The sequence below is a fragment of the Ahaetulla prasina genome, chromosome 2 (assembly GCF_028640845.1).
Source record: "Ahaetulla prasina isolate Xishuangbanna chromosome 2, ASM2864084v1, whole genome shotgun sequence".
Classification (NCBI taxonomy): Eukaryota; Metazoa; Chordata; class Lepidosauria; order Squamata; family Colubridae; genus Ahaetulla; species Ahaetulla prasina.
In genome coordinates, this window is record NC_080540.1 from 138,915,629 (window position 1) to 138,942,028 (window position 26,400).

Sequence of the window (26,400 nt, forward strand, 5' to 3'; positions counted from 1 at the left end):
TGATGGAGAAAAACAGAGTGAAATCAACCAATCTTATTTGTGAATATAAGAGTGGCAAAGTATGCTTGCATTTCTGCTTACTGTATCCACAGACCAGATGGTCAGAGGCCTTGTTTTTGGTGACTAGGTCCCTTCTGTTTAAGGAGAAACAAGAGGAATCCCTCACAGAACTGTCTAGAATTCTGTTGGACAAAATCACTCAGTTTCACTTGGAGTTTGACTTGGTTGGGCTTGCCCTGGTCCTAGCTCATTTTGTAGGAAGGGTTTGAGATGATTGATCTTGAAGAAGCTGCATAGAGTCGCTGTAGACACCTGTGTTGCAGAGCCATGTCCCTCCTGACTGAATAAAGCCTCACAGAAGGTTATATGAGGTTGGGTCCAAGTAGTGGTCAATGCCTCTTTGTGGGAGAATATAGTTCTACTTGCCTGGAAGAAAATTGTGGTGGATTTCCTTCTCAAGAAGTCATTCTTGGACCTGACAGCATTGAATAACTTTTGTCCAGTTCCAACTGGAGATGATGATACGTGATCTGTTTCAGAGAGTCCTGAATGATGCAGGTATCTAGACCCTTTTCAATTAGGGTTCAGATTATAGCATTGAGATAACATTGGTCAGCCTTCGAAGAGATTGGGATGAAGGTGGTATGTGATATGTCCATCCTGGTCTTCCTGAATTTCTCAATAACTTTTCTAATATTGACCATAGTATCCTTCTGGATTGGTTTCAACAGTTAGAAGTGGGGAGCACTAGTCTGCAGTAGTTTTTTCCTCCATAGCTGGTTCCAATCAGTGTTAATTGGCACTGGGGAGGTCTATCCCTAGGCCCCTTTATGTGAGATGCCTCTGGGCTTGGGCTTCTCACCAGTTCTGTTTATCATCTACATCAGGGGTCCCCAACCCCTGGGTTGCAGCCCGCTACTGGGCTGTGGCCTATTTGCAACTGGGCTGTGCAAAGGGCAGTCCGATGCACAGATGCACAGTTCAACTTGTACAGACAGCAGGCCAGTCCACATGCACTCATGTGCACAGCTCCGCTTACACAAGTCGAGCTATGCATGCGTACGCATGTGTGGTACCAACCCACTGCTTGTACAAGTTCAGCTGCACCTGTGTGTGTGTGTGCATGAGCACCGGCCCTGCTTGCAAGGCCCAGTTCCACTCTTCCCCCCACCTCCACCAGGCTACCAAGCCGCAAAGGTTAGGGAACACTGATCTACATGAAACTGCTATGTGAAATCAATCAAAAGAATGGAGGCAGTATCATTAGTATGCAAGATATACTTTATTATATATCTCCACCAAAGGTAGGATTCAGTTACCTTCCCTACCGGTTAGCAAATGTGAGTGTGCACGCACTAGCTTCACTTGCACATGCCACCTCTGCGCATGTGCAGTAGTCACACATTACATTTGGGCAGGTGGGCAGAGCCTCCCACTGTCGCCGCTACTGGTTTGCGTGATCTGGAGAGAACTGGCTGAAATCCACCACTGATCTACACCCAGGCCAAGCAAGTAATGCTGTTGAGGTGCTTGCCCAGTACCTAGTGGCTGTAACTGGTGGGAGACAGGACTGACTGCAATTCAACCCCATCAAGATTAAGTTGTTTTGAGTTTTGGGCACTCTAAGCTTGTTACCTTTGTCTCTTAAAGGGGTAGAATTCCCTCAGAAAAAGTTGGGATGCAACTTGGGGGTCCTCCTAGACTCACAGGTCCTGCTCAATGAGCAGGTGGCAGCTGTGGTCAGGAGGTTTTTGGCATAAGTTCATCTTATGTGCCAATTGTATCCATTGCTGCACCAGGAGGTCTTGTTCACAGTCACTCCTGTCTTAGTTACTTCTCAACTGGATTATATAACATGTTCTTCATGGAACTACCCTTCAAGACCATGTAAAAGCTTCCAGTAGTCCAGCATGTAGCAGAGAGTACCGTCACTCCCTTTTAGTCCAATCTATCATACAGCAAGGAAGAAACGAGGGAAAACCCCATGTAAACTGGAGTAAAAGTAGAACATAAAACAATATATACTGTAAGAATGTTACTTTCCATTAGAGTATTGAGAAGGAGGCAGTTCTGTTATGGGATCACCTCAAACATCTGTAAACACCACTTAAAATCCTTTCTAGAGTCCTTCAATGACAGCACCTTTATACTGGATCTGATTTGTCCATCACTAACAGTGGCTTTCTGGGTGGACCCTGTCTAGACATTAACATAATGCAGTAAACATAGAACACGGAATGGCCTGTGAGCTATTATAATCAGCATTAACAAGTGGCTTAATGAGGTGTCCACCCATCTAAGCCTTTTAGGGATAATTAATTTTCTTTTGTGTTGCTCCAATTCCTGTCAACTTTAATCTGGACAGAACAGAAAGGACAGGTCCATACTAGCCAGGGGACGCTATTGATCAGGTGGCTGTTTATTAGGCTTAACTCCCACAAGATCAGCAATCTTGGAGGAGAGGGGGGCAGGAAGATGAGGGCATGCATTTAGGTTGGAGGGTCAACAGTGTTGCCATGGGACACAACTGACTTCCAGCTGCACAGTTGGGACTTCTATCAATGCTGCATATTTACTGAATGTTTTGTAGTAAAACTTCAAAACATACAATACAATGTAAATTTTAACATATTTGAATCTTGGGAATGTTTGCTATAGGGTTGTGGCTAATCTTTTGGGAATAATTCCTAGGTTCTTATAATAAGATTTGTTTCAGTAATATCTCCAATAACTGTTGAAATCGATTCTATGCTTATATTCAGTAGAGGCTCAGTATTCACTGAGGATCGAAACCTGGAGAAGTAGAACTGGATACCTGCTATAGAAGCAACTACTAAAGGCATAGTAGATGTCAGCATGTCTCCCTCTTCCCCTTACACCCTGTGAGCACAGCCTGTTGTCTTTGTGTATATAGAGATCAGATTGCCTTTGACAGTAACATTGGTTTGGGTTTCACGATTTCCAAGAGGCCTCTAAAGGGACTCTGTGTAAGGAAGTCATTAATATCAGGGAGCAAAGAGGCTGGTTTAAAAAAGCACAAGAACAAATTAACCAGTGGTTAGAGTTCAGAATAGTATTGCAGAAACCTGAATTCATGATATTATTTGCTCTTAAAGATATCTCACAAGGGTTCTCAAGTCTTGTGAAGATTCAAAGTCAGATACATGAAGCAAATGATGAATAATGCCTTACAACCCAACCCCACCCCACCCAGGATAGGTGTAGCTGGTAAATTATGTAACTGGTAAACTATGGAGGATATCCTGGGACTTCCCCAATATTTTATAGCCTAATAACAGCTATAGTCAATAATCAGTTTAAATAGTTGAAAGCTCCACCTTATTTACACTAAATAGCATTTCAATAACCGTCATCTGATTTAAAGTATGAATGAATTAATGTACGTTAAAGGAGGGAGGTAGAACATTTGGCTGAGCTGAATACCTCTTGTTATAGGTTTTGTGCTACAAAGGCAGTAATAGATAACGTGTAACTACCAAATTTCTTTTTGAGTCCCCCAAGCCCTACAAAAACATGCTGCTAAAATTTGGCTGCAAGCAGCCCAGTTGAGAATGGCTGAAAATCCCAACCAAATATTATTATATAATTGGTCCTGCCCTCTTGGCCATTAGAACAGGGGAGATGGAATTGCACAAACTGACTATAAAAGGAAGAGAGTTGTTCTCGATAAAGGGGTCCAAGGCTGCTTTAGTTTTCAACTGAAGCTAAACATTGTTCCGTCAGGTTCATTTAAATCTGTCATCACAGGTGCGCCAAGGACAGGATTTCAAGAGCAACACTGCTGCATGAAAAGGAATAATGCACTTCTTTGTAATGAATAAAAGGCTCTGTTAAAAAGAAGTAAGAGCCAGTTTGCTCTAGAGGTTAAAGCATCAGGCTGGAAACTGGGAAGCCATGAGTCCTAGTCCTGCCTTAGGCACAAAGTCAGCTGGATGACCTTGGGCCAATCATTTTCTCTTAGCCCTAGGAAGCATGCAATGGCAAACCACTTCTGAAAAACCTTGCCAAGAAAACTCAGGGACTTGTTCAGGCAGTCTTCGAGAATTTGACATGATTTAATGGAAGAATAGGAATGGTAGGGAATATATTGCTAAACACTCAAACAGGTATGGCACCTGCATTTCAAGAACAAACAGTACGAAGGAACCAAAGAAAGGGTTGGGCAGTTGAGAAATTGAACTTTTCATGTGGAGGCTTATGCTTCTATGCAGAGAAAGTAGAATGACTTAATTTTTATTCACTGCATGTAACTCAATTCTCATGACAATTCTCTAAAATGATAGTAAGGACGCTGTAGCTGGCAATAAATAAAATGAGGTTAAGGATTCATGCAATTACTTCCGTTCCTCCTCCCCACTTCAGCTCATTTACACTGCAATGTCTCTTGCCCAGTAAGTCATAGCTGACTATGAGAAACCAAAGGTTCCATATGCAATCTGCAAACTTCAAAAATCTGGTGCAGCTTTTAACCCATATAAACAACTTTTCAAAACCAAGCAGACTATATATTTATAGATTATATAATTATAATTGATTAATCTTAATATGCTAAAATTTACACATACAGACACTTACATATTCAGGGTACATAACTGATAGCTCACATTGATATTTGTGATGTAATTTTATATTGTATTCCAGCAATGCAGCCTTCTTGTCAAGCTAACTGAGTTTTGAATGAAGTGTCATTATTGGATAATTACGCAAGGATTCATTAAATATGCTAACCAGACGCATTCATAAACTCTGCCCTTTGGTAAGTAGGTTCATGTGATGTCGCAATGCATACACAGAAGGGGAGGAGTTTGCAATGGTGTAACATTGCTTCCCTTTTTTAATCTTTTGTCCCCCTCTACAGATGCTTATAATATCTTTTGCAACTCCGAAAATGTCCCAGGATTATGCCACTGCAAATTATTGCACTCATTTGGTCACTTATTTATTATTTATGCAATTTTATATTGCCCCGATCAATTGATATTAAAACATAAAATAATGATCCACAGTAAAAAATCTAATCCTCAGATCAATATAAATAGCTGGAAATAGCTGCCCATTCATCATCAGTTCAGGGAAAAAAGTGATCACTCAAAAAGGAGAGTTTTCAATTTGGGCTTTTTTAAAAACAACAAAGTTGGGGCAACCATCGAGAAGGCCTGACTTGTGGTTTGCGTTCTCTTTATCTGTCATAATCACAAGAAGTTGACTATTTAAGATTTAAAGTAGGAATATTAAGCTTGTTAAACACTTTGCTGTTGTTCTTACCATCTAATATGCTGTTTGGTTGCAGAATCTGCTGGTTTTGCACTGAAGTTAACTAGTGAAGCTTATGAAGGCATGTTGCAAGGCTGAGTTTTTTCAGCCTGCTAATTTGGGCTGAGAGGGAGTAAATGGCACGAGAACACACAACTCATTTTTTTGTGCCTAAGGGAAGATTATAACTAGATCTCCTTGTTCCTAGGTCAGCACATTAACCAGCAGACCACCCTGGCTCTATCTTGTTGGAAGACTTAATGTGCCTAATTTGGGCAAAAAAAAACACCCTTCAATAGCCCATATTCTCAAAAATTGGCTTAAAAATTGGCTATCCACATATGATGTCATCGGTTACGACTCTGCAGCCCTGGGGGAGGGGGCAAGAAACAATTGAGGCCAAGGCAACATTTATCAATTTCAGTCAGCTGTGGTATTTTTTTGCAGGGTCCAACGTTTCTGGTTTCCAAAATAGCAGTTGCATACACTTTACACTCAGCCTTTACAGGATGCTGATACAAATAATTCTTTAACAGCATCTGAATATCTCTGTATTTTAGTCTCAAATTGGGATTTGTACAGATTGATATACAGCTGCTATTAGATCTCAAAAAGAACAATACTAAGTCTTAAACACAATGAGGGAAATTATTTAACATTATCAATTTCGGATTCTAAAGTGGATTTTATACAATATAGATCTTTCAATTAGTTGAAGGCAAATATCCTGGGGGTAGACAATATGTTCCCACATAGGATCCAATTTATATCTCTCCCCACCCCCCAGCATGCAGAGGCAGCATCACCCAAATATGGTGGCAAAATAACCAATTACTGACTGTATAATGCCTCCTCATAAAAGTAGAAATGGAAGGTCTCCAACCCATTCCCAAATTGCATTGCTGTAATTCAGCAGCAAATCAACATGCTGAACCTTTGTAAACTTTTCAGTTTACAAACTGAATTTTTAAAACTTCAGAGTTGTTGTTTTGTTTACTAGCACTTTTAGTACATAGCAGTACAATCAATCTTTTTTTAGATCCTGTAACTGGAAGCATTCCTAAGGAATTCTTACTATTTTCACAGCATTAAATTAACAAAGGATCAAAATGTGGAATTCCACAGCCATAGATAGCCTCCTACTTACATGAATAATTTTTACTCTTATGCCTGAAAATAAATGTATTTGCACACTAGAGTGAATTTGGACATCTTTTCTGCTATTGGGGATGGGGAAAAGAATTTGTTAGGTTTGTATTTTGATATTAAATGATGTAGTTTGTGCTTCTAAAACTAATAAAAAAAATATTCTTTGGTATTTATACTTCTTCAATTGATGTGATTTCATTCTTTGATTAAAAAGTATTTTAATCAAAAGGCTCAGATTATGAACAATTGTCTACCAAAATTAAACAAAGTATGGAATAAGGCATTTTTGTGTATATAAAAATGAATACAAAATGACTTAGGCATGTTCATGGACACTAATACATGTAAAGAGCTAAACAATTGAGTTAATTTTACCTGAGGCAATGTGCATATTAAAAAATGCATATTTTTAAATAATCATAAACTGAACAGGGCTAATTTTTCTTTTTATGTGGATATAGTGATAAAATAAGCAACGGAAAGACCAAGCTGAGGAACGCCCAACATATTTTCTTAATTTGGAAAAGGGAATCTGATACTACTTGACTGGAAATAATTTCTATTGTGGATATAGTGTTAAGTGTATTCTGATACCTTGGAAGCTAGCAAGCACCAACAAAGACTGCTTGGTAATTTTTACTTGTGGCCCTGAAAATTACTTCTGATTAAAATGAAGTTCTGGCTCATGGCCAGACCAAAAGGCATTAGTCTTGAGGAAATGCACTTCAGCTCCAGACAGGGATGTGGTTGTATATCTACTGCCTGATATCAGGCCCGGAAGCAATTCTGATGTTCCTTCTTATTGCTTAATTCCAGCCCTGTTTTGAATCCAATACCTTATTGTCATGACGACAAATCACTCCTGTAAACAATTTGCTGGCATGGTCCATAAAGAATTGTCCTCAGCTGGATGGGGCAGTGAGAAAGCTGTCTCCATGGCAACCTTAGTTCTAAGAAATAAGAAGCGACCCCTTCACACTGTATTAATAGGGGCACACAAATAACTATAGTAATCAGTTCAAATTTGCCTCTTTTTTTTTTTTACTACATGCGCTCCTATTCTTAAAACAACAACAAAGATCTACATGGTTTCTTTTCATAATGTTGTCACAGAAACTCCCTCCCCTCCTCCACATACACTGGTCAAAGAGCCAAGGAAATAGTACTGTAAGGCACGATAATTGAAGGAATTGAAGGAATTGTTAGATATTTGTCATTTATCTTTGATTCCTTATTTTCAGACTTGCCCCAAACTTTGGGCTACCTCAACAACCATCAGTTTTGCTAATTATTTCCTAAATGAATATTATTTCCATGATAGCCCATACTTATTCGTTTCATCTTAGGCAAACAATGTGGACGTACAATAGGAAGCTATAACTAATCAGAATATTCTGCAATTTTCCGATTAAAAAAAAACACCTCTTGAATACATCAATGTAGCTGAAAGCATGTTATAAACATGCCAATTAATTTTAAAACAGTATTTTTTTTTCTGATTGTCTAGAACTGAAACTTCATGGCAATTCTCTATCTTTAATTTCTCCCGTGGTACTTTCATTATGAATAAATGAACTATCTAGATTACGTCATTAGAACAGCTGTCTTTTTGATGACTGATAATTTGCACTGGTCATAATCTTAACTTTGGAAAATGATAAAATAATATAATATTACATTATTCTGCCTCTTGATAACTGCAATTAGCTATCTTTTGAAAGCATTAAATCCAAGTCACCTAACGCATCTGCGTAATTTTTATCTTTTTCAATTGCCAGCATTGTTATTTAATCAACTGTTTATTTGTTGTTGTTTTTATTCATCTACTTTCCTAATTAACACTGCCTAACTAAGAGTATAGAAAGAACTGGTCTGTTTGGAGAAACTGGAACTTTTAGATTTTTAAAATGCTCCCTTTGCTTAATTTCATTCCATTTTTGGTTATTTTATGTACCGGTATATATTTGTAGTAAGACTATGTAATATGACGTGCTGCCTCTATAAGACAGATATTTAATCACATAGTTTTGACCTGTAAATCTTAGCAGTAGCAGATTATTAAAATGCTTGGCCCTCTGCAGTGGGCAATGTATCAGAAAACTACCCTTACTCTTAAATAACAAGATTTCGTTCAACTGTCTAACTCACTATCTCTTCTACAAGGAACTCAATCAGCATACACAATATTCTTTGTTTTGATCTACCACTGCATCTACAAAACCACCTAAAAATGTATAACTCAAACAAAGCTATAATTTAATCTCAATTATTAAAATTATAGTTTAGTCTAATTTTCTCTCTTCATGCTAACTGGGTTTTCAGCTTGTCCCTAAATACTGAGTAAGAATTGCCCCATTTAGCTTGCTAGATATGGGGGAGGGGGAAGGCAACAGATTCCCCCAAGAGACTAAAAAAGATTGATCCATGGTTTGATAAGATCCAACAGTGGCAGTTGACACTTGTTTTTAAGAGATTTAGAATTAGCATACCATGGCACATGCACAATGGGTTTGTCTGTACAATAAATACAAAGTAGACTTACAAAACTTATCTCCCCAAACTGCAAAAACTATCTGTCACAAATGTTCAGCCATGACGTAATTTCTCAACCCTAACAAATATAGCATGTAGATACAACATTGTGGTTCCCGCAGGGGACTGTCTGGGTCTCAGGAGTCAGACTTGTTGGGTCAATCATAGTCAAGTCTTCTCATTAGTTCTCAAGAGAAGAGAAAATATATCCTTTTAATCAACATACTAATTTCCCTCCTGACTTCAGCAAATGGGAACCGAGCAAGGCTACTTAGCAGTTACTAATAAGATATATTTCCGAGAGCTTTGATGGCCAAGAAGAGCCTCAACTAGCTAAGTTCAGTTTTTGAAGAAAGTGAGAATCAGACTTTAACATCCATGCTCTGAAGAACTTCAAACAAGCTTAACAACCACCCAGAGCTAAAGAGGAAAACTACATAGAACATATCACTTGGGAAAAAGTACACTACAGTATCTCAAAGTTACAGATGGCAAGTTATTTCCTTGAAACTCCAGTTCAAAGGACCAGACTTTGATCCATTATGTGCTGCTTTTTATTTGTCTGAGACCTGATTGCTGCCAGTCAGAGTATACAGCAGCTTGTTAGATGGACGCATAGTCTGAGATCTATAATAAAGGTGTTTTTATTTTCGTGTATATGCCAAGATCGGCAATCTAGTACCAGCCTCTGGGGTTTGTTCAATTAAGCCTTGCCACCATAGACAGTGGCAAAAAAAAATTATAGACCGTAACTCCGAATAGAATAACTTTTTCTGTGGATAGAATGCCTTTTCTTTCCTCATTTCTGGAATTCAGAATAACTTTCAGATGACGGGGTACTGACCCAAAAAAATTTCTTTACGTTAAATGGTAATGCTTCCCCTCGCTACCAGCTCCTGTATAAAATCTGAACTCGAACTTCAGACTTGCATTATGCTGTATTGATGTGAGTTTTTAAACAAATGAAATGTGTTTCCGCCTCATGTGGGAGGAGGGAGCATTTCCTGAAATTCATTTTAATTCTAGCTTCAAAGATCAGTTCATAAAATGAGGCTCAACTAAATTCTACCCATTTATCAGAAAGGGATCTCACAATACCTGGTCATCCACTTTGTGAGCAATGAGTGTGGCTCCTTCTTCCAGCTCTGCCATGCTGATTGGCCGAATGCGAAGTGCCACCTAAAATACAAGAAGGTGGATGAGTGATGAGGTATCTCGCAATTCATGAAATAGCCAAAGAACAACAGAGAGAAAAATGAGCACCTGCATGGAAGTCCTCAGTCTCCGTGCCCTGGCCATCCAAGGCCCAAAGTGTAAGCAGAGTTTCTTCAATTCCCAAGTTCTTCCCTGCCCAGTGTGCCTCACCTGAGTCCGTCTATCACTACAGAGAGAAAATCATCGGTGTCTCTCTGAGGCCCTGGCAGGTAGCCGCAAACAGACAATGAGAGGCTTTTTCCTTGGGAGGAAAGGAAACACCACCTGGACAGCAGCATTTCTGGAACAACATATCCAGCTACAGCCACGTCAGCCTATAAGATTCATCCCATTCAATCTGTAAAGCCTCCAGAGATTTAGTGACTTCAGTTCACTGTTTCTCATATAGACAACAAAGGGGTGAACACCAAAGCACAACCCCCTCGTCTTATCAGCAGGGCTTTATCTGTTATCCTGAGATGAATTTTAATGCATCTTGCCATCTGTTCCTCATGCCGTTTGAGTAGAAACCAGGCTGTCCATCATCCAAAATTCGCTGAACCACAACTATTAATTTCGCTCACCACTGGCAATTCTAAAATATCTGTTCAGAGTTGTTCAAAAATTGCAATGGGGGGGGGGCACACAGTTTCCCTGCTCCAAACCTAGAAAGTACATCTCATGGCATTGTTAATTTCACAGACAATTAAACTATTTCTTGTGAAGCTAGGCAAAATTTCTATGATGGTTCATTTTCCAAAAAAGATTTCTTCCTTGTATAAATACCTTGGCAGCTCTGAAAGGATTCTTTAAGGAGTCTTATTTCACTTTTGAAATCTATTTCATACACTTTTATCCACACACACACACCACAGCAGTCCCAAAGGTGCTTTTTCAAGAGGCAACTGGACTTTCTGGTTTTTCTTTGAAGACGTTTCGCTTCTCATCCAAGAAGCTTCTTCAGCTCTTCTGAAGCTTCTTGAATGAGAAGCGAAACATCTTCAAAGAAAACCAGAAAGTCCAGTTGCCTCTTGAAAAAGCACCTTTGGGACAACCATGACCTGGATGACTGAGAATCTCCATAGACATCCCCCATCATAGCACTGAGGACAAAAGTAATCACTTCCAATGCTCCAGTACAATAGCATAGCACTTAGACTTATATACTACTTCACAGTGCTTTACAACCCTCTATAAGTTTACAGTGTCAACATATTGCCCCAAACCATCTGGATCCTCATCTTACCGATCTCAGAAGGGTGGAAGGAAGGATACAATAGATTTGTATTCCAATGCAATATATTTTCAAAATAGCTTTACAAATGTTGTCCTTGAACTGAATGTTTAATTGCACATTAATGTTTAATATTTACATACAACTGAATGATTTAAATTATGAAACACAGCTTATAAACCATGTTTGAAAAAGCTATACACATCCTCAGCAAGAGATAGCTATTTCCAATTTATACTTTTTTTTTTTAACTCTAGTGAGCAATCAAGGCTAACTACACATCCTTTCCATTCATATTTCTACTGGATTCTGCTGCCTCCTACAACGGCTTTATTTTACAGTGGAAGCTCCAGGGAGTGGAAATCTCTTTTACTTTTCTTCATATTGCTCAACTATATGTACTAAAAATGCAAAACATAATAAACTGTATAAGACAGCAACACTGAATCTGATCAGGAAAGCACTTTCTTATCTTAGCATCAATTTATAAAGATAAAATTGTACAATTAACATCGTGCTTATAATATACATTCCATGAACACAGAATTATGATCAGAAAACACCCACTATTTTTGAAAGGCCCAGCTAGGGAAACTTTAAAACAAAGAAGCTAAGTGTCACTGACTCCCATTTCCTTTGGCACTAATGACAGAGAGCATTGATTAGCCATACAAATCCAAACAACTGTATCTAGGTAACAAAAAATCATAATATGGAGAAAATGTGAGTATTGTTCTCTTGAGCTGGACATTATTTGCAGTGCAGTTTGACCACTTCACTCTACGGCATAAGATTTAATGGAATTTTATGTATATTGCTATTTCAATTTATGGGACAGACTACGTTGATGGAAACAGGTAAGGCCAGATCCCTCTTGAGATGAGACGGGTCTCTTAAATCCAGAAGACAGCCTTACAACCATTCCTCTCATATTTCGTGTACTTATTAAGGAACAAATCAAATAATTTCATTCTGCTGCATTTGGTTGTTTCTTCTTGCCACTAGAATGGAAGAAAACCGTTTTAATAAAAACCCTATTAAATGTTCCTCTCCAATATCTATTAGTTAGTTCCGCAAGGGCTTTGCACCCTCTCTTTCTCAAGCTGCACCAACTTCTTGCTTTTATTGATGATACTGGCTGAGAATCCTGGGAATTTAAGAGTCCGACCCTTTTGGGTCTCACCCTCCAGGGCCCCTAGCTTTTTGCCCTGGTTCTTTTGACTGCCCGAAAGAGGCGAGGAAGTCACTTCCACTCACCGTGAGCTGCTGATCCTTGGACTCTCTGGTCTCCTTCATGATGGTAACTTAAGTGGCCCAGGCAAGGCAGGCTCGGGCAAGCGAAGCTACACCACGTGTGGATCCCTCGCGCACTGCCAGATTCTCCGGACTCCTGGATGTCGTCGGGCACACACGGGGGTTCTGCTCTGAGCTAGATTAAATCTCCCCGCGAAACTAATGACAGGTGTTTGGGCGCCGCCATTCAACGGGTACTGGAGTCCGCCCACCCACCTACCCAATTACACCACCCTCCCTTTGGAGAGACAGCTGGCAAGCGGGCGCCCGGGCTGGGTCTCCCCTCGGAGAGTTCTGCCGCTGCCGCCCTCCATCTGGGACCGGTGTGCAGGGAATCTGCCGGTGGCCGGCCGCCGCCTCTCCTCGCCTGCCTCCTGGTGTTTCGAGTCCCCTGGAGATCTTTCCAAACTGTACACAACAACCGGGTGCGCGGGAGACTTCCTCCGGCTGATTCGGTGGCTCACCATTGGCTGAGTTGGAGTTTGAGCGGCTCTCCGTCGCTCTCTGCCGGCCGGCGTGGAAGGGAAAGCCGAGATCGCCTGGCCGAGCCGGCAAAAGCGCGCCCGGTTTCAGAGGCGCGACTTTTGCAGTGCGGGAACCGGAGGCCGGAAGGTTTGACGGTGCCGTCCATAACATCATTACTCTCTTAGCTTGCGCACGGCGCTGTTATTTCCCCCACAAATCCGGAGGAAGATTCCGGTGAAAGGATGGGATTACGGGGTGGGAGCTCTTTCATTTGTAATTGGCGCGAAAAAGGTGAATGGTTTACAATAGTCCTTCCTTTGTTCATTAAAAATAATTTCATTAGGTATGTTTTTCCTTTGATGCATTGTTTCTCAAACTTTCTTCGGTTGAAGAAACTGAATAAACATTTGGGAATGCAGGGAACATCCAGTGAAGCCAAGAGTCCCCTTTCTAATTTTTTTTTTGGTCTTAAGAGCACGGGAGTTAACACTTTTTGGCAAGTAAAATGATTATGGTGGCATATATGTACACTTCCTCTAATTTAAAGGCTTTTTAAAATAGATTTTGTACCCAAAATGTAATCTAAAATTAAGTTTATATTGTTATTTTGCATTTGAATTATTGTATGTACCTCTTGGCATAACAACAATATCTGTTAGGGCAAACTTTCTGGTCATGAATAGTCTTCAACAAAATGTATTGATTGAAAAGGAGCCGGGGCAAGTGAAATCCTCATTCATTGTATTTCACATTTGTACTTTTTGTAGTGGTTGTGGAATAAGGATGCTATGGAGAAATACTTAAAATAATCACTTGAACACCATATGGTTGATAATAGTTTCACCTGAGAATCCCTGCTCTAGGAGTTTAAGGTACACACCATACACATAAGTCTGATTTTTTCCCTCTGGTTGAGATGGGTCGGACAGAGAGATTTGTATTTAGGCTAAAGTCCCCATAGTTTCCATGGCTGAACCTAGGTCTCCCCATCCTAGTGGAAGTGGTCTAGTGGGAATCCCCTCAATTTATGCTAATTCAGGGAGAAGAAAATTAAAACAAGAAATGGATACATGAGGAAGCAACATGGCAGTCTGACTTAGCATCTGACAGATAAGGGTGGTGTAAGGAGATTTCTGTTCCACCACACAGATGATCACACCTACCATACTAATAATGAGATTGCGTTCAGACACAAAGGTATTCTGTAATGTGGTGTGGACATACAATAGGCACAGTCATATCCATTAGTTGGGCTGATCCTCTTTCAAAGCCAAGCCAAGTCTGGGCACAAGAAACCAGCTGAAAAGATCCAGGCATTCCCACTGGCCAGAATAGTCGTGGAGGGCTATGCGCAGGGTCCAGAGAAAAAGGAAGCTGGCCATTAGGAATTAGGATGGTGCCATCCTTTGGAGGATCATCTGACCTCATGATTGATAGAATGCCCATGAATTATGGCAGATTGCATCCATGGCTAAGGAGGGAAAATGCTAATTTAGCATTGAAACAGTTGAGGACATAACGTTGCTTCAGATATGGGCAGAGGATCAGATGAAGGTAACATCGTAATAAAAAATTTGTTGTAGCAGCATTTTGTGTCATTGGATACAACCGTGGAAAGATATGAGAGCTAGGGTGATATAGTTATCTTTTTGTAGTAGCATAAGTATTAGATCCCTTTTCTTATAAAGGGAGCCTAATCTATTGGCAGTACTTAAAAGACTTGTAGAAATCAGATGTCTGGTAAAACTCACAATTATGAATAGGTGGAGAAAAGGAGGAAAACGAAGAGATGAATAACATCAAAGGGCTAAAGAAGGACATATTTCTACCATTTCTTATGGTCTGTAGAGACTCGACCATGCAGGTCATGGTTGTCCCAAAAGTGCTTTTTCAGGAGGAAACTGGCCTTTCTTGTTTTTTCTTTTGAAGGTATCCCACTTCTCCTCCAAGAAGCTTCTTCAGCTGTGACAGGATAGTGGGGAATGGAAGGATTTATATTCCTTACAGACAGGTGGTCATTTGCATCCTTTTAGAACAGTGGTTCTCAACCTTTATAGTGCTGCGACCCCTTTAATACAATTCCCCACGATATGGCGACCCCAACCGTAAAATTATTTTCGTTCATAGGCCTAAGTAACTATACTTTTGCTAATGTTATAAATCGTAATCATAATGTAAATATCTGATATACAGGATGTATTTTCATTGTTACAAACTGAACATAGCCAAAGCTTTATGTTTAATCACGAAACAATATGTAATTATATTTTGTGCAAAATATATTTCTGCTTATAATTAAATTACAAATAAATGAATTTTTATCTTTATGACTTGCATTTATTTACTTTTCTATTGGGTATTCACCATATTCATGTTGCATACTGATGTGAAAATTTGAAAAGCATGGCGGAGCATGGACAACAATCTTAACTACAGCAAACTACATTGCTACAAAATTGTTGCGACAGTATGTGCAAGCAAGCCAACGTCAGTGCGAAGGTTGAGCTTGTTTCTGTTTCACCAGATCAGGAATTCTCGGGGCAGTGTTTGCAAGAGCACAACGAAGGTCATCTTCTGCATCAAGTCTACTTCTGTATTTAGACTTGATAACTAACAGGCTGGAAAACCCTGTTTCACAAAGATATGTTGTTGGAAATGGAAGAAGAAGGCGCAACACAGTCTCAGACAGAACAGGATTTGACTGCAAAAACTTGATCCAGAATTGTGTAACTGACATTGAAGAGAAATCATTTTTCGCTGCATCGCTATTAACGAGTTCAATAAACTCTTCCTGTGATGTCTCAGGAACATCTTCAACTTTGTGAATGGACTTCTGGCAAGTGCAAATGGGATGTCATGTAGATTTGGAAAGTATGATGAAATTTCATCCGCAAGCACGTGCAAATGTTCTTTCACAGAAATTATCATTGTATTCCGTTTGTTAGGTTCAATGCCATTTTCCTCATAGAAAGCAGATAAGAATAGAATAGAATAGAATTTTTATTGGCCAAGTGTGATTGGACACACAAGGAATTTGTCTTGGTGCATATGCTCTCAGTGTACATAGAAGAAAAGATACGTTCATCAAGGTACAACATTTACAACACAATTGATGGTCAATATATCAATATAAATCATAAGGATTGCCAGCAACAAGTTATAGTCATACAGTCATAAGTGGAAAGAGATTGGTGATGGGAACTATGAGACGATTAATAGTAGTGAATAGTAGATTCAGTAAATAGTAGAATAGTATAGTAGATTCAGTAAATAGTTTGACAGTGTTGATGGAATTATTTGTTTAGCAGAGTGATGGCCTTCGGGAAAAAACTGTTCTTGTGTCTAGTTGTTCTGGTGTGCAGTGCTCTATAGCGTCGTTTTGAGGGTAGGAGTTGAAACAGTTTATGTCCAGGATGCGAGGGGTCTGTAAATATTTTCAGGGCCCTCTTCTTGATTCGTGCAGTATACAGGTCCTCAATGGAAGGCAGGTTGGTAGCAATTATTTTTTCTGCAGTTCTAATTATCCTCTGAAGTCTGTGTCTTTCTTGTTGGGTTGCAGAACCGAACCAGACAGTTATAGAGGTGCAAATGACAGACTCAATAATTCCTCTGTAGAACTGAATCAGCAGCTCCTTGGGTAGTTTGAGCTTACTGAGTTGGCGCAGAAAGAACATTCTTTGTTGTCCTTTTTTAATGATGTTTTTGATGTTAGCTGTCCATTTTAGATCTCGCGATATGATAGAACCTAGAAATTTGAAGGTTTCTACTGTTGATACTGTGTTGTCTAGTATTGTGAGAGGTGGAAGTATGGAAGGGTTTCTCCTAAAGTCTGCCACCATTTCTACGGTTTTGAGTGTGTTCAGTTCCAGATTGTTTTGGTTGCACCACAAGGCTAGTCGTTCGACCTCTCGTCTATATGCGGATTCGTCATTGTCTTGAATGAGACCAATCACTGTTGTGTCATCTGCGAACTTCAGTAGCTTAACAGATGGATCATTGGAGATGCAGTCATTGGTATACAGAGAGAAGAGAAGTGGGGAGAGCACACAGCCTTGGGGGGCCCCTGTGCTAATTGTACAGGTATTTGATGTGATCTTGCTTAGCTTCACCTGCTGCTTCCTGTTTGTTAGGAAGCTTGTGAGGTTGGCAACATGTAAATTTTATTTTTGTCCAATTTTGTTTGCCAAAGCTGAAGTTTCATTTGGAAGGATCGGATCTTTTCAGATAAATCGAGGCATGTTGCATTTGGTCCTTGCAGTGATAAATTTAACTCATTCAAGATGGCAAAGATGTCAACCAGATAGGCTATTTTCTGTAGTTCACTTTCATCGCTATAAAGTGCTTCGAACTATGGTTTTGCTTTCTGATTAAAAAACTGTTTTAGTTCATCACGAAGATCAAAAACACGTTTTAGAACTTTTCCTCTCGACAACCATCTCACTTCAGTGTGAAATAGCAAAACATTGTTGGATGCATCCAACTCATTACAAAGTTTTGAAAACAGTCGACTGTTTAAAGCACTCGCTTTCACAAAATTGACAGAATTAATGACGTTTTTCATTACTTCTTGTAATTCTTGTGGCAGTGTCTTTGTTGCTAATATATGTCGATGAACAGTCGATGAACTCATACAGTGAGTTCCGATGACTTTTGGTGACTCATTCATTGAAATCCAACCAACATCCTAGCATACTTGGAGCACCATCTGTGCAGACACCACAAATATTTTCCCAAGAGATTTTATATTTTTCCAGAAATGAACCAACTTTGTCAAATACATCACATGCTGTAGTAGTCGTTTCAAGAGGTTTGCAAAAGAGAAACTCGTTTTTAAAATCACCATCATTTATATACCTCATGTAAACCAGTAATTGTGAACAATTTGCAACGTTTGTGGATTCATCAAGCTGGATGCTAAATATTGGAAGTGGAGCAGATATCATTTCCTGGATTACATGATCGATAATATCAGCAGACATGTCAGCTATTCTGTGAACAGTGTCATTAGATAAGGAAATTGCACTCAATTTAGTAACAAATTCGGCTCCAATCATAACTCAAACAATGTTTTTGGCCGCTGGCCAAAACTCCTCAGCAATGGTGTGAGGTTTCATAGCTCTGGCGATTCTGAGAGCCACCAAATAAGAAGCTTCAACGGCTGCTATGTTTTGTTTATGGTACTTGCCACCAGAGTCAAGTCTGGCTTTCTTGACTCCATCAGCTTTAAATCTAAAATACTGGGTGTCCTTGGATGCTTGCTATCGGATGCTTGCTATCAAAATGACGTTTCAGTTTGTTCGGCTTCATAGATTCGGCTGATAGAACTTCTTTACAAATAACGCGTTGGGGTTTCTCAATTCCTGCTGTAACTATTGAAGTAAAACCGTACCGTAAAAAACCGTCACTATATTTTCTTTTCTTAACGTTCATTTCCTGGATTACCACTGTGAGCCTTTGTGGATTACTTCTTCTGTTTAGCAGAAATTCCCTGAAAGTGACCACGGGCTTCCCCTGATGTGCTTCTGGAAGATCGCTGATTGATTTCATCGTGGTGATAGGCAGCGATCTCAGCGCGCCTCAGCACGCTGAGGGGAAAAAAGCGGCAAACTGTTTTTTTTTTATTTATCGCGCCTGAAGCCGTATTGGCTAGCGATCTGAATTGCTTGCGATTGCTTTGAGGACGGAGGCATTAAAGCGGAGACTCCTCCCCTATTAAGTTTATCGCGCCTGAAGCCAGATTAGGCTAGCGATTGGGAGTGATTGCAGCTGGCTTGAGAGGGAGACATCAGAGCAAAGATTTCTCTCTTTTTTAATTCATCGCGCCTGAAGCCGAATTCGGCTAGCGATTTGAAGAGCCTGCAGCTGGCTTGTGGAGTCAACCATTGGAGCGCGATTCTTCGACTCGCAAGTGTACTTCCCATATTTCTTAGGCGACCCCTGGCAAATCGTCATTCGACCCCCAACAGGGTCGCGACCCTCAGGTTGAGAACCGCTGTTTTAGAAGGTTGTTGAAGTACTTGGAGGTTTATCTGTGTCCTCAGGGTCACCTGAGTAGTGCTCCTAGTTCCTGTAGTCTGCAATTTTTCTTCAACATTCTCTTCAAAATAAAAAATAAGGAAGTCCAGTTGCCTCCTGAAAAAGCACCTTTGGGACTACCATTTCTTAACTTTGAATAGAGTTATCAATTTTTTCCAATCGTAGAAAGTCTGGTGCCTTTTAGAATTGAATGTCAACAAATATTACTTTCTTGTTCATTATTATCTCTATTTAGGCCCTTGCTTGGTGACTATATGTGCTTATTTTAAAAGTATAAGAGCTTTGTCATTGTAAAACATGCATATAGGTATATGAAATAAACCTGGAGCATGAAGGGCACAAGGATATTGATATGATCAACTAGCAAATGAGTTAGTTCAGAATGGAGAAATTGATACTCTAAAGTAGAACTTTCCAAACAGTGATGCCAATATTTTGTTTATTTTTAGAAGAAAATTGAGGGAACTCTGATCACTGTAACAGTATCAATCAATGCCAAAGTATCTTTTAGCTTTCCTACTACCAACCAATGAAAGAGTCCCATGGCTTGAGTTGACTTGGCTAATTAGCAGTTTGTTGTTGGCCTGAATTTGTCTATGTTTTTTTTTCTGCACCACCATTGGCCTGTTAAGGCAATCTCCTTCAATCTGCTGTCCCCCAGAAATGTGGAACTTATAATACTATGCTGGCAGGGAATGTTGGGAGCAGAATTTCAAGAAGTTATACCACACTGGGGAAGTTAGCCTGAATGTTTTATAGTGGGGCCACAGATGCCTTTCTGAAGCATTTGATGATAGTCAGAATCTTCCACAATGAAATATCCTTACATATAAAGCAGAGGCCAGCAATTCAATATATTGCCAAAGCCAATAGTGCCCATGGCATTTCTAGATAGTTTGGTGCTCACTGGAGCTAACTAATCAAGCATATACTTGAGCTTTTTACAATTTCACTCCAATGTCCATGAATGTTTAGGTGAAATTGGGCTGCGGTGTGGCTCAGGCTGTAAGAAGCCTGTTATTAAAACACAGCTGCCTGCAATTACTGCAGGTTCTAGTCCCACCAGGTCCAAGGTTGACTCAGCCTTCCATCCTTTATAAGGTAGGTAAAATGAGGACCCAGATTGTTGGGGGGGCAATAAGTTGACTCTGTATATAAATATACAAATAGAATGAGACTATTGCCTTACACACTGTAAGCCGCCCTGAGTCTTCGGAGAAGGGCGGGATATAAATGTAAATAAAAATTAAAAAAAAATTATCCAGGGCAAATGATGTAACGATAAGATACGCCAGTGAAATAAGCATAGAGCAAGGGGGGGTGTATCTTTCAGGTTTCACACTGCTGGGTAGGGCAACTGGAAATTGTAGTTCATTCAGAGACTCACAGGTTTCCCTACGTTCAGTTACTTGCTTGATAGGTTGAATGGTTATCACCACAATGCCTCCACTGAGGGATTTTGCACAGTGTTAAATTACCATTATCATTACTCCTAGGCAAAGTGCTGGTTGGGTGTGGTTCCCCTCCCAGTATATTTTATGGGTGGTAGAGTGAGGGATGCCGTCTGTTCAAACATTACCTTGTCCTTTGAGAAAAGGGTGTTTTCCAGGGATGAAATCTACTTACCTTCCCCTACCGGTTCGGAAGTGCACCTATCCAATCCGGGAGCATTTCACCCCTGGTGTTTTCCTGTCATTCTGGAAACAATAAATATAAAAGTACAGACTGCCCAGATGCTTTAATATGGTAATGGTGGTGGGAAACTTAAAAAAATGCAGAGTGTAGGAAAAGATACTGTCTCTCCCCAAGTACTGTTGATACTGTGATAGATAGTCCTGTGAATGGGTATGTAATGAATTAGCACATTGGGAAAAAGAGAAGATAACTACTGTCTCCCCAGCTTCTCATTTTCTGTGGTCAAAACAAAAAGAAATTTTACCCCTTCTTCTTGGAAAAAAAAGGGTCTGTAATGCTGAAAAGAAAACCTATCTACTGGGAACCATAATAATCTACCAGGACATTACATGTCAATCTTTCAGGGTAACATTTATAAAGCAACAGATGGGCACGGTATAGATTGCCAAGCTACTCCTCTCCCCATTCCTCCTGTCATTCAATCCTAGACAAAAGTAGAGATTACCTTTCTCTACTTCTCATTTTTCTGAAACTGTGCTCTCTTTAAAGAAGTTTAAATACAGTAATAATTAATGCAAAGAGAATAATACAAAAATAATAACTAATACAAACATTTTTCTAACATGGGGAGACAGATTCACCAGCTCCACATTGCCAACTAGCAGAATCCAAAATAAATTTAGGCAGCTCAGGGTGGGGATATGGGCAACTAGCAGCCATTTTTGCTTTCAAAAGCTGTTATTCCACCTGTTGAGAGTATCAGCTCTGGAAAGAATAATATGATGTACAATCGGTGGGAATCAGTAAGGGACAAATCAAATTCAAAACATGGCTTGCAGTTAGTTTAGAGCAGGGGTCTGCAAACTTGGCTCTGTTAAGACTTGTGGACTTTAACTCCCAGAGTTCCTCAATCAGCTTTGCTGGCTGAGGAACTCTGGGAGTTGAAGTCCACAAGTCTTAAAAGAGCCAAGTTTGCAGACCCTTGGTTTAGAGGAACCGCAGACTTCCAGTTTTGATGTGATAATAAATTACAGTTTGCCACAAACCAAGAAGTACATAATGAAGCAGAGATAAGGGGAAGCATTAGTCATTTAGGGCCAAGTAATCTATGACGAGACATGGTGTCAGGGGACATGGTGGCTCAGGGACTAGGACTTTTGTCGATCGAAAGGTCGGCAGCTCAGGGAGTTGAATCCCTAGTGCTGCCATGTAATGGGATGAGCTCCCGTTACTTGTCCCAGCTTCTGCCAACCTAGCAGTTTCAAAAGCACCTAAAAATGCAAGTAGAAAAAATAGGGACCACCTTGGTGGGAAGGTAACAGTGTTCCGTGCGCCTTTGGCATTTAGTCATGCCGGCCACATGACCATGGAGACGTCTTCGGACAGCGCTGGCTCTTTGGCTTTGAAATGGAGATGAGCACCGCCCCCTAGAGTCGGCAGCAACTAGCACGTATGCGCAAGGGGAACCTTTACCTTTACCTTAATCTATGATGTGGTTTATGTATTACTCTAAACCAGGGGTGTCCAAACTTGGTCCCTTTAAGACTTTTGGACTTCAACTCCCAGAGTCCCTCAGCCAGCAAAGCTGGCTGAGGAACTCTGGGAGTTGAAGTCCAAAAGTCTTAAAGGGACCAAGTTTGGACACCCCTGCTCTAAACCAATTATGAGATTTGTATAGTTTTACGGTAACTGAGTATCTCGTGTGAGTGCAACGCTATGGCTTTTAAGCCATGATTTATGGCCTCTTTGCTTTAGTGAATAGAAGGTCTGCTAGACCAATTGTAATCACATTGCTGACTCATATTCAGATTGCTCTTTTCTCCCATCCCATCCCAACTCAGAAGTGCTAGCTTATTTTCCTATTTTGTTTGTGTATGAATTTGGACTTCATGGGGTGTAGATTCATGTGGATGCTTTCTGATCAATTGACTAATTTCAGCTTGTTTTTATTTTTTGTCCCTTTCAGATTGAGAATTACAATGTGTTTCCCTGGTAGAGACATTTAAAGCTAAGTTTGCTGGTTCCCATTAAGAGTAAATGGAGGAGAAAAGAGTTACATGTTATTACTTTTATTGAGTGAACATTTTATGTAGAAAAAAATAACAAGAGAGAAAGTGAAGCACCAAAGGAAATGAAAACTTCATACAGGTAAGACAACATTCATTCCTCATCTTCCTTTTCATCCTATGAGGGGAAAAAAATAATTATTTCCCCCCCAAATTTTTACTAATCATAATGACCTATCAAAAGGAATTACCATGTTTTGAGTTCTAGATTAGTCATGAACTTTTCTGAATTTTCCATCATGAAAAAACTCACCATGAAAAGAAAATTAGAAAATGTTTTTATCATCTTTTAAGTGAGAGTTTCCAAATAAAATTGTTTTAAAATGTGAGCAGCAATATGCTGAAAAATGAAATACCTGTAGCCTTAGATAATACTATCTTTGATGTTGTATAGATGGATCCACCTGACTTAGCTGAATGTGCCGCTCACACTTGAATGACCATTGGGGCTGTATTAATAGGCAGAATGGAAACAATACTAAGTATAGGTAATCCTTGATTTACAACTATTCATTTAGTAACTGTTTGACGTTACAACGGCACCGAAAAACGTGACTTATGAATGTTTTTCGCATGACTGTTGCAACATCCCCATGGTCACATGATCAAAATTCAGGTGCTTGTAACTGGCATGTATTCATGATAGTTGTGCTGTCCCAGGTTCATATGATCACCATTTGTAACTTTCCCAACTGGCTTTGAACGAGCAAGGTCAATGGGGAAAATTAGATTCACTTAATAACCAAACGAGTCACTTACCAACTACAGTGTTTCAATTGTGTCAAGAAAGATTGTAAAATGGGGCAAAACTCACTTAACAACTGTCTTGCCGAGCAACACAATTAAGCCCAACTGATACAAATCTGTATCCTAATTAGAATGATACATAGTATGTTGATTCTACTTGAAGTAGTTTTTATTATTTGGTTAGTCAGCCTATCTTCTAAAATTATGTAGTTATTTTATGTAGTTATTTTTTTTAGAAAGAGCCACAGCTTAATCATACTCCATTTTGTATCAAGGCTGCAGCTGTGGAGGTGGTCAATAGTATTAAGTATCTGGGGGTCTAGATAACTAACAACCTGACTTGGTCTCTTCATACGTTATCTTTAGTGAAGCATGCAAACCAGCTTTAGCATTTCCTGTGTCAGATGAGGAGAACAAATCTTTCTCCTCCTGTTTTGGCCACTTTTTACAGACACATGACTGAGAACATTTTAACAAACTGCATCACTGTTTGGTTTGGTGGCAGCAGTGCCTCAGATAGAAAGTCCATACAGAGAGTGGTAAGGACAGCTGAGAAGATTATAGGAAGCTCACTTCCTGTTGTTCAGGATATAAGTGTATGTGCTCAGAGCTCAAAGCTTTGTTAGAGACCCCACATACCCACTTTTCACTTCACAGTTTGCTTCCCCAGAGGGAAGAGGGTGTGACCCCACACACTCACTTTTCTCTGGGAAGAGGTTTCAAACTATTTCTAGCAGGACTATTAGATTCTGTAACAGTTTGTTCCCTATGCCATCAGTCTTGTAAATTCGCAGGTTTCTTTTTTTTTTTACAATGCCTATGTATACATTCGAACTAGTCTGTGACATTCTCTGTGTCATATATGTATGTATATGTGGGTATATGCATAATGGTTATCCTTTGAGAGCTGAATGCAAGGAAATTTCATTTTAAGATATGCTCATTAGTATACATTTAAAGTAACAATAAAGTATTCTATTCTATTCTATTCTATTCTATTCTATTCTATTCTTTCTATTCTATTCTATTCTATTCTATTTTCATTCTGGAGATTTGAAACATCATGAACAGAATCTATAATCTGCCTCAAAATTGTCCCCTTCAGAAGTTTTGGAGTGATCTCCAGCAAAGGTTCTCAGTTATTGGAAGACTGATTCGTCACAAAATGTGGAAAAGGTTACCAACCTTAGGAAGAATTACTTCATTGTCATCGTCTTCAAACTCCCGCTCCTAAAACATAAAGAACTTTCAATACATGAAGTAACATGAAACTGATCCATATATCATTCTTCATATACTGCACTTTGTTACCTCTGAGCTCCCTGGAACCTCACTGCCTACAGGAGTACCTTCATCCACATGAACTTGCTCAAATTTTAAGACTTCAGTTCCTCCTGTTTTGATCCCCAGTTAAATCAGATCTGTTTGGTGAGATCTAAAGAACACATTAGCCAGATTGCAGAACTAATTCTCTGGGAAATCCAGCCAATCCATTATTCGGTGCTTTTAAGCAGGCATAGATTTAAATAAAACTCCAAAAGATGCCAAGCATGAAGAAATGAACAAAGAAATAATTGAATATAAAGTATTTCCAGTTTTGCTGAGAGATGAAGTTTTAGCTGATACATATTGATGCTTTTTATAAACTTTATAAATCCTTTGACACTGAGGGACCATCTTTTCTCATATGAACAGTTGCCAAAATCATCACTGTAAGCCATTCATGTTTGCAGCACAGGAGGGTGGCTACTGAAAACCTGGTATTTTTTTTCTGAGTGCATCCTGATTTTAGCATCCTGTTCTTCTGAGCTTTAAAGTGATTTGTTGTGTGATTTTAATTACATAATGATTTAATAATAATAATTTAATAATTTATAAATATGCATGTCTCCCAACTCCCAATTACAACAATCAAACAAAGAATTTTTTTTAAAAAAAGATGTCAACTGTGATGAAGCAATAGATTACATGGATTATATCTCTACTGCCATTCTTGCTGTTGGTTTGATTTCTGTTCTATTATTAATTTTAGTTTGTTGCACACATCTGTAGAAAGTTTGTTTGATTTTATGATTTTTCTTACTTACTTTAACTTTTTAATTTTCATACAACTGCTCACTACTAAATTTCTTCATGCCCAAGATGTTATTTTTATTACTGTTTTAACCATTTGCTCTTTAATAGGAGAGATAATTGGAAAGGCTTAGAGGTTGGATATGGATCTTTAAGAGGAATGAATGATCCCCTAGAAAATACCAACATTCTAGGCTGCAATCCTGCACAGTTAGGTTATTCCTCTGATGCAGAGGGCATGCTCTAACACAATCTACAGGTAGTCCTTGACTTACAACTGAGCGCGGAATTAGGGTCATAAATTGTGCTGATCAGCAAATCATCATGATTTTTGTAGGATCATTGAGTAAATCACCATGGTCATTGAATGAATATTGTGGTCATTATGTGGCAAATGCCACATTCATTAAGCAAATCCATTGTCTCCAATGAGTGGTTTTTTTGTCAGAAACTGGAAATAAATGCTGGGTTTTGGCAAAAAAAACAAACCTATAGTAAATCGTGGTCATGTGATTGTGGGATGCTGCAAATAGCCATAAATGTGGGCTGGTTGCCAGGTGCCCAAAATACAGTCACATAATAGTGGGAGAACTTTGACTCTAAGTTGTAAGTACCTTATTTTTGGGTCTGTTGTAACTTCAAATGGTTTTTAACAAACCACTCATAAGTCGAGGACCATCTGTATACAAATTCTCATCTTCT

General features: G+C 39.4%; 1 protein-coding gene across 4 annotated transcripts in view; it reads right to left on the reverse strand.

The window, feature by feature from the left end:
- LOC131191985 (dynein axonemal intermediate chain 2-like) overlaps positions 1-26,400 on the reverse strand; it is an 86,720-nt gene that overhangs the window by 32,005 nt on the left and 28,315 nt on the right. The window contains exons 14-15 of one of the 4 annotated variants that reach the window (XM_058170696.1): positions 24,811-24,855; positions 10,054-10,134 (exon numbers count right to left, since the gene is read on the reverse strand). In XM_058170696.1, coding sequence (XP_058026679.1) covers positions 10,054-10,134; positions 24,811-24,855 — 126 coding nt within the window. Of the gene's footprint in view, positions 1-10,053; positions 10,135-12,640; positions 13,350-20,699; positions 20,875-22,871; positions 22,997-24,810; positions 24,856-26,400 lie in introns of those variants that run through there. The other 3 variants (XM_058170698.1, XM_058170699.1, XM_058170700.1) reach the window with 3 other exon arrangements.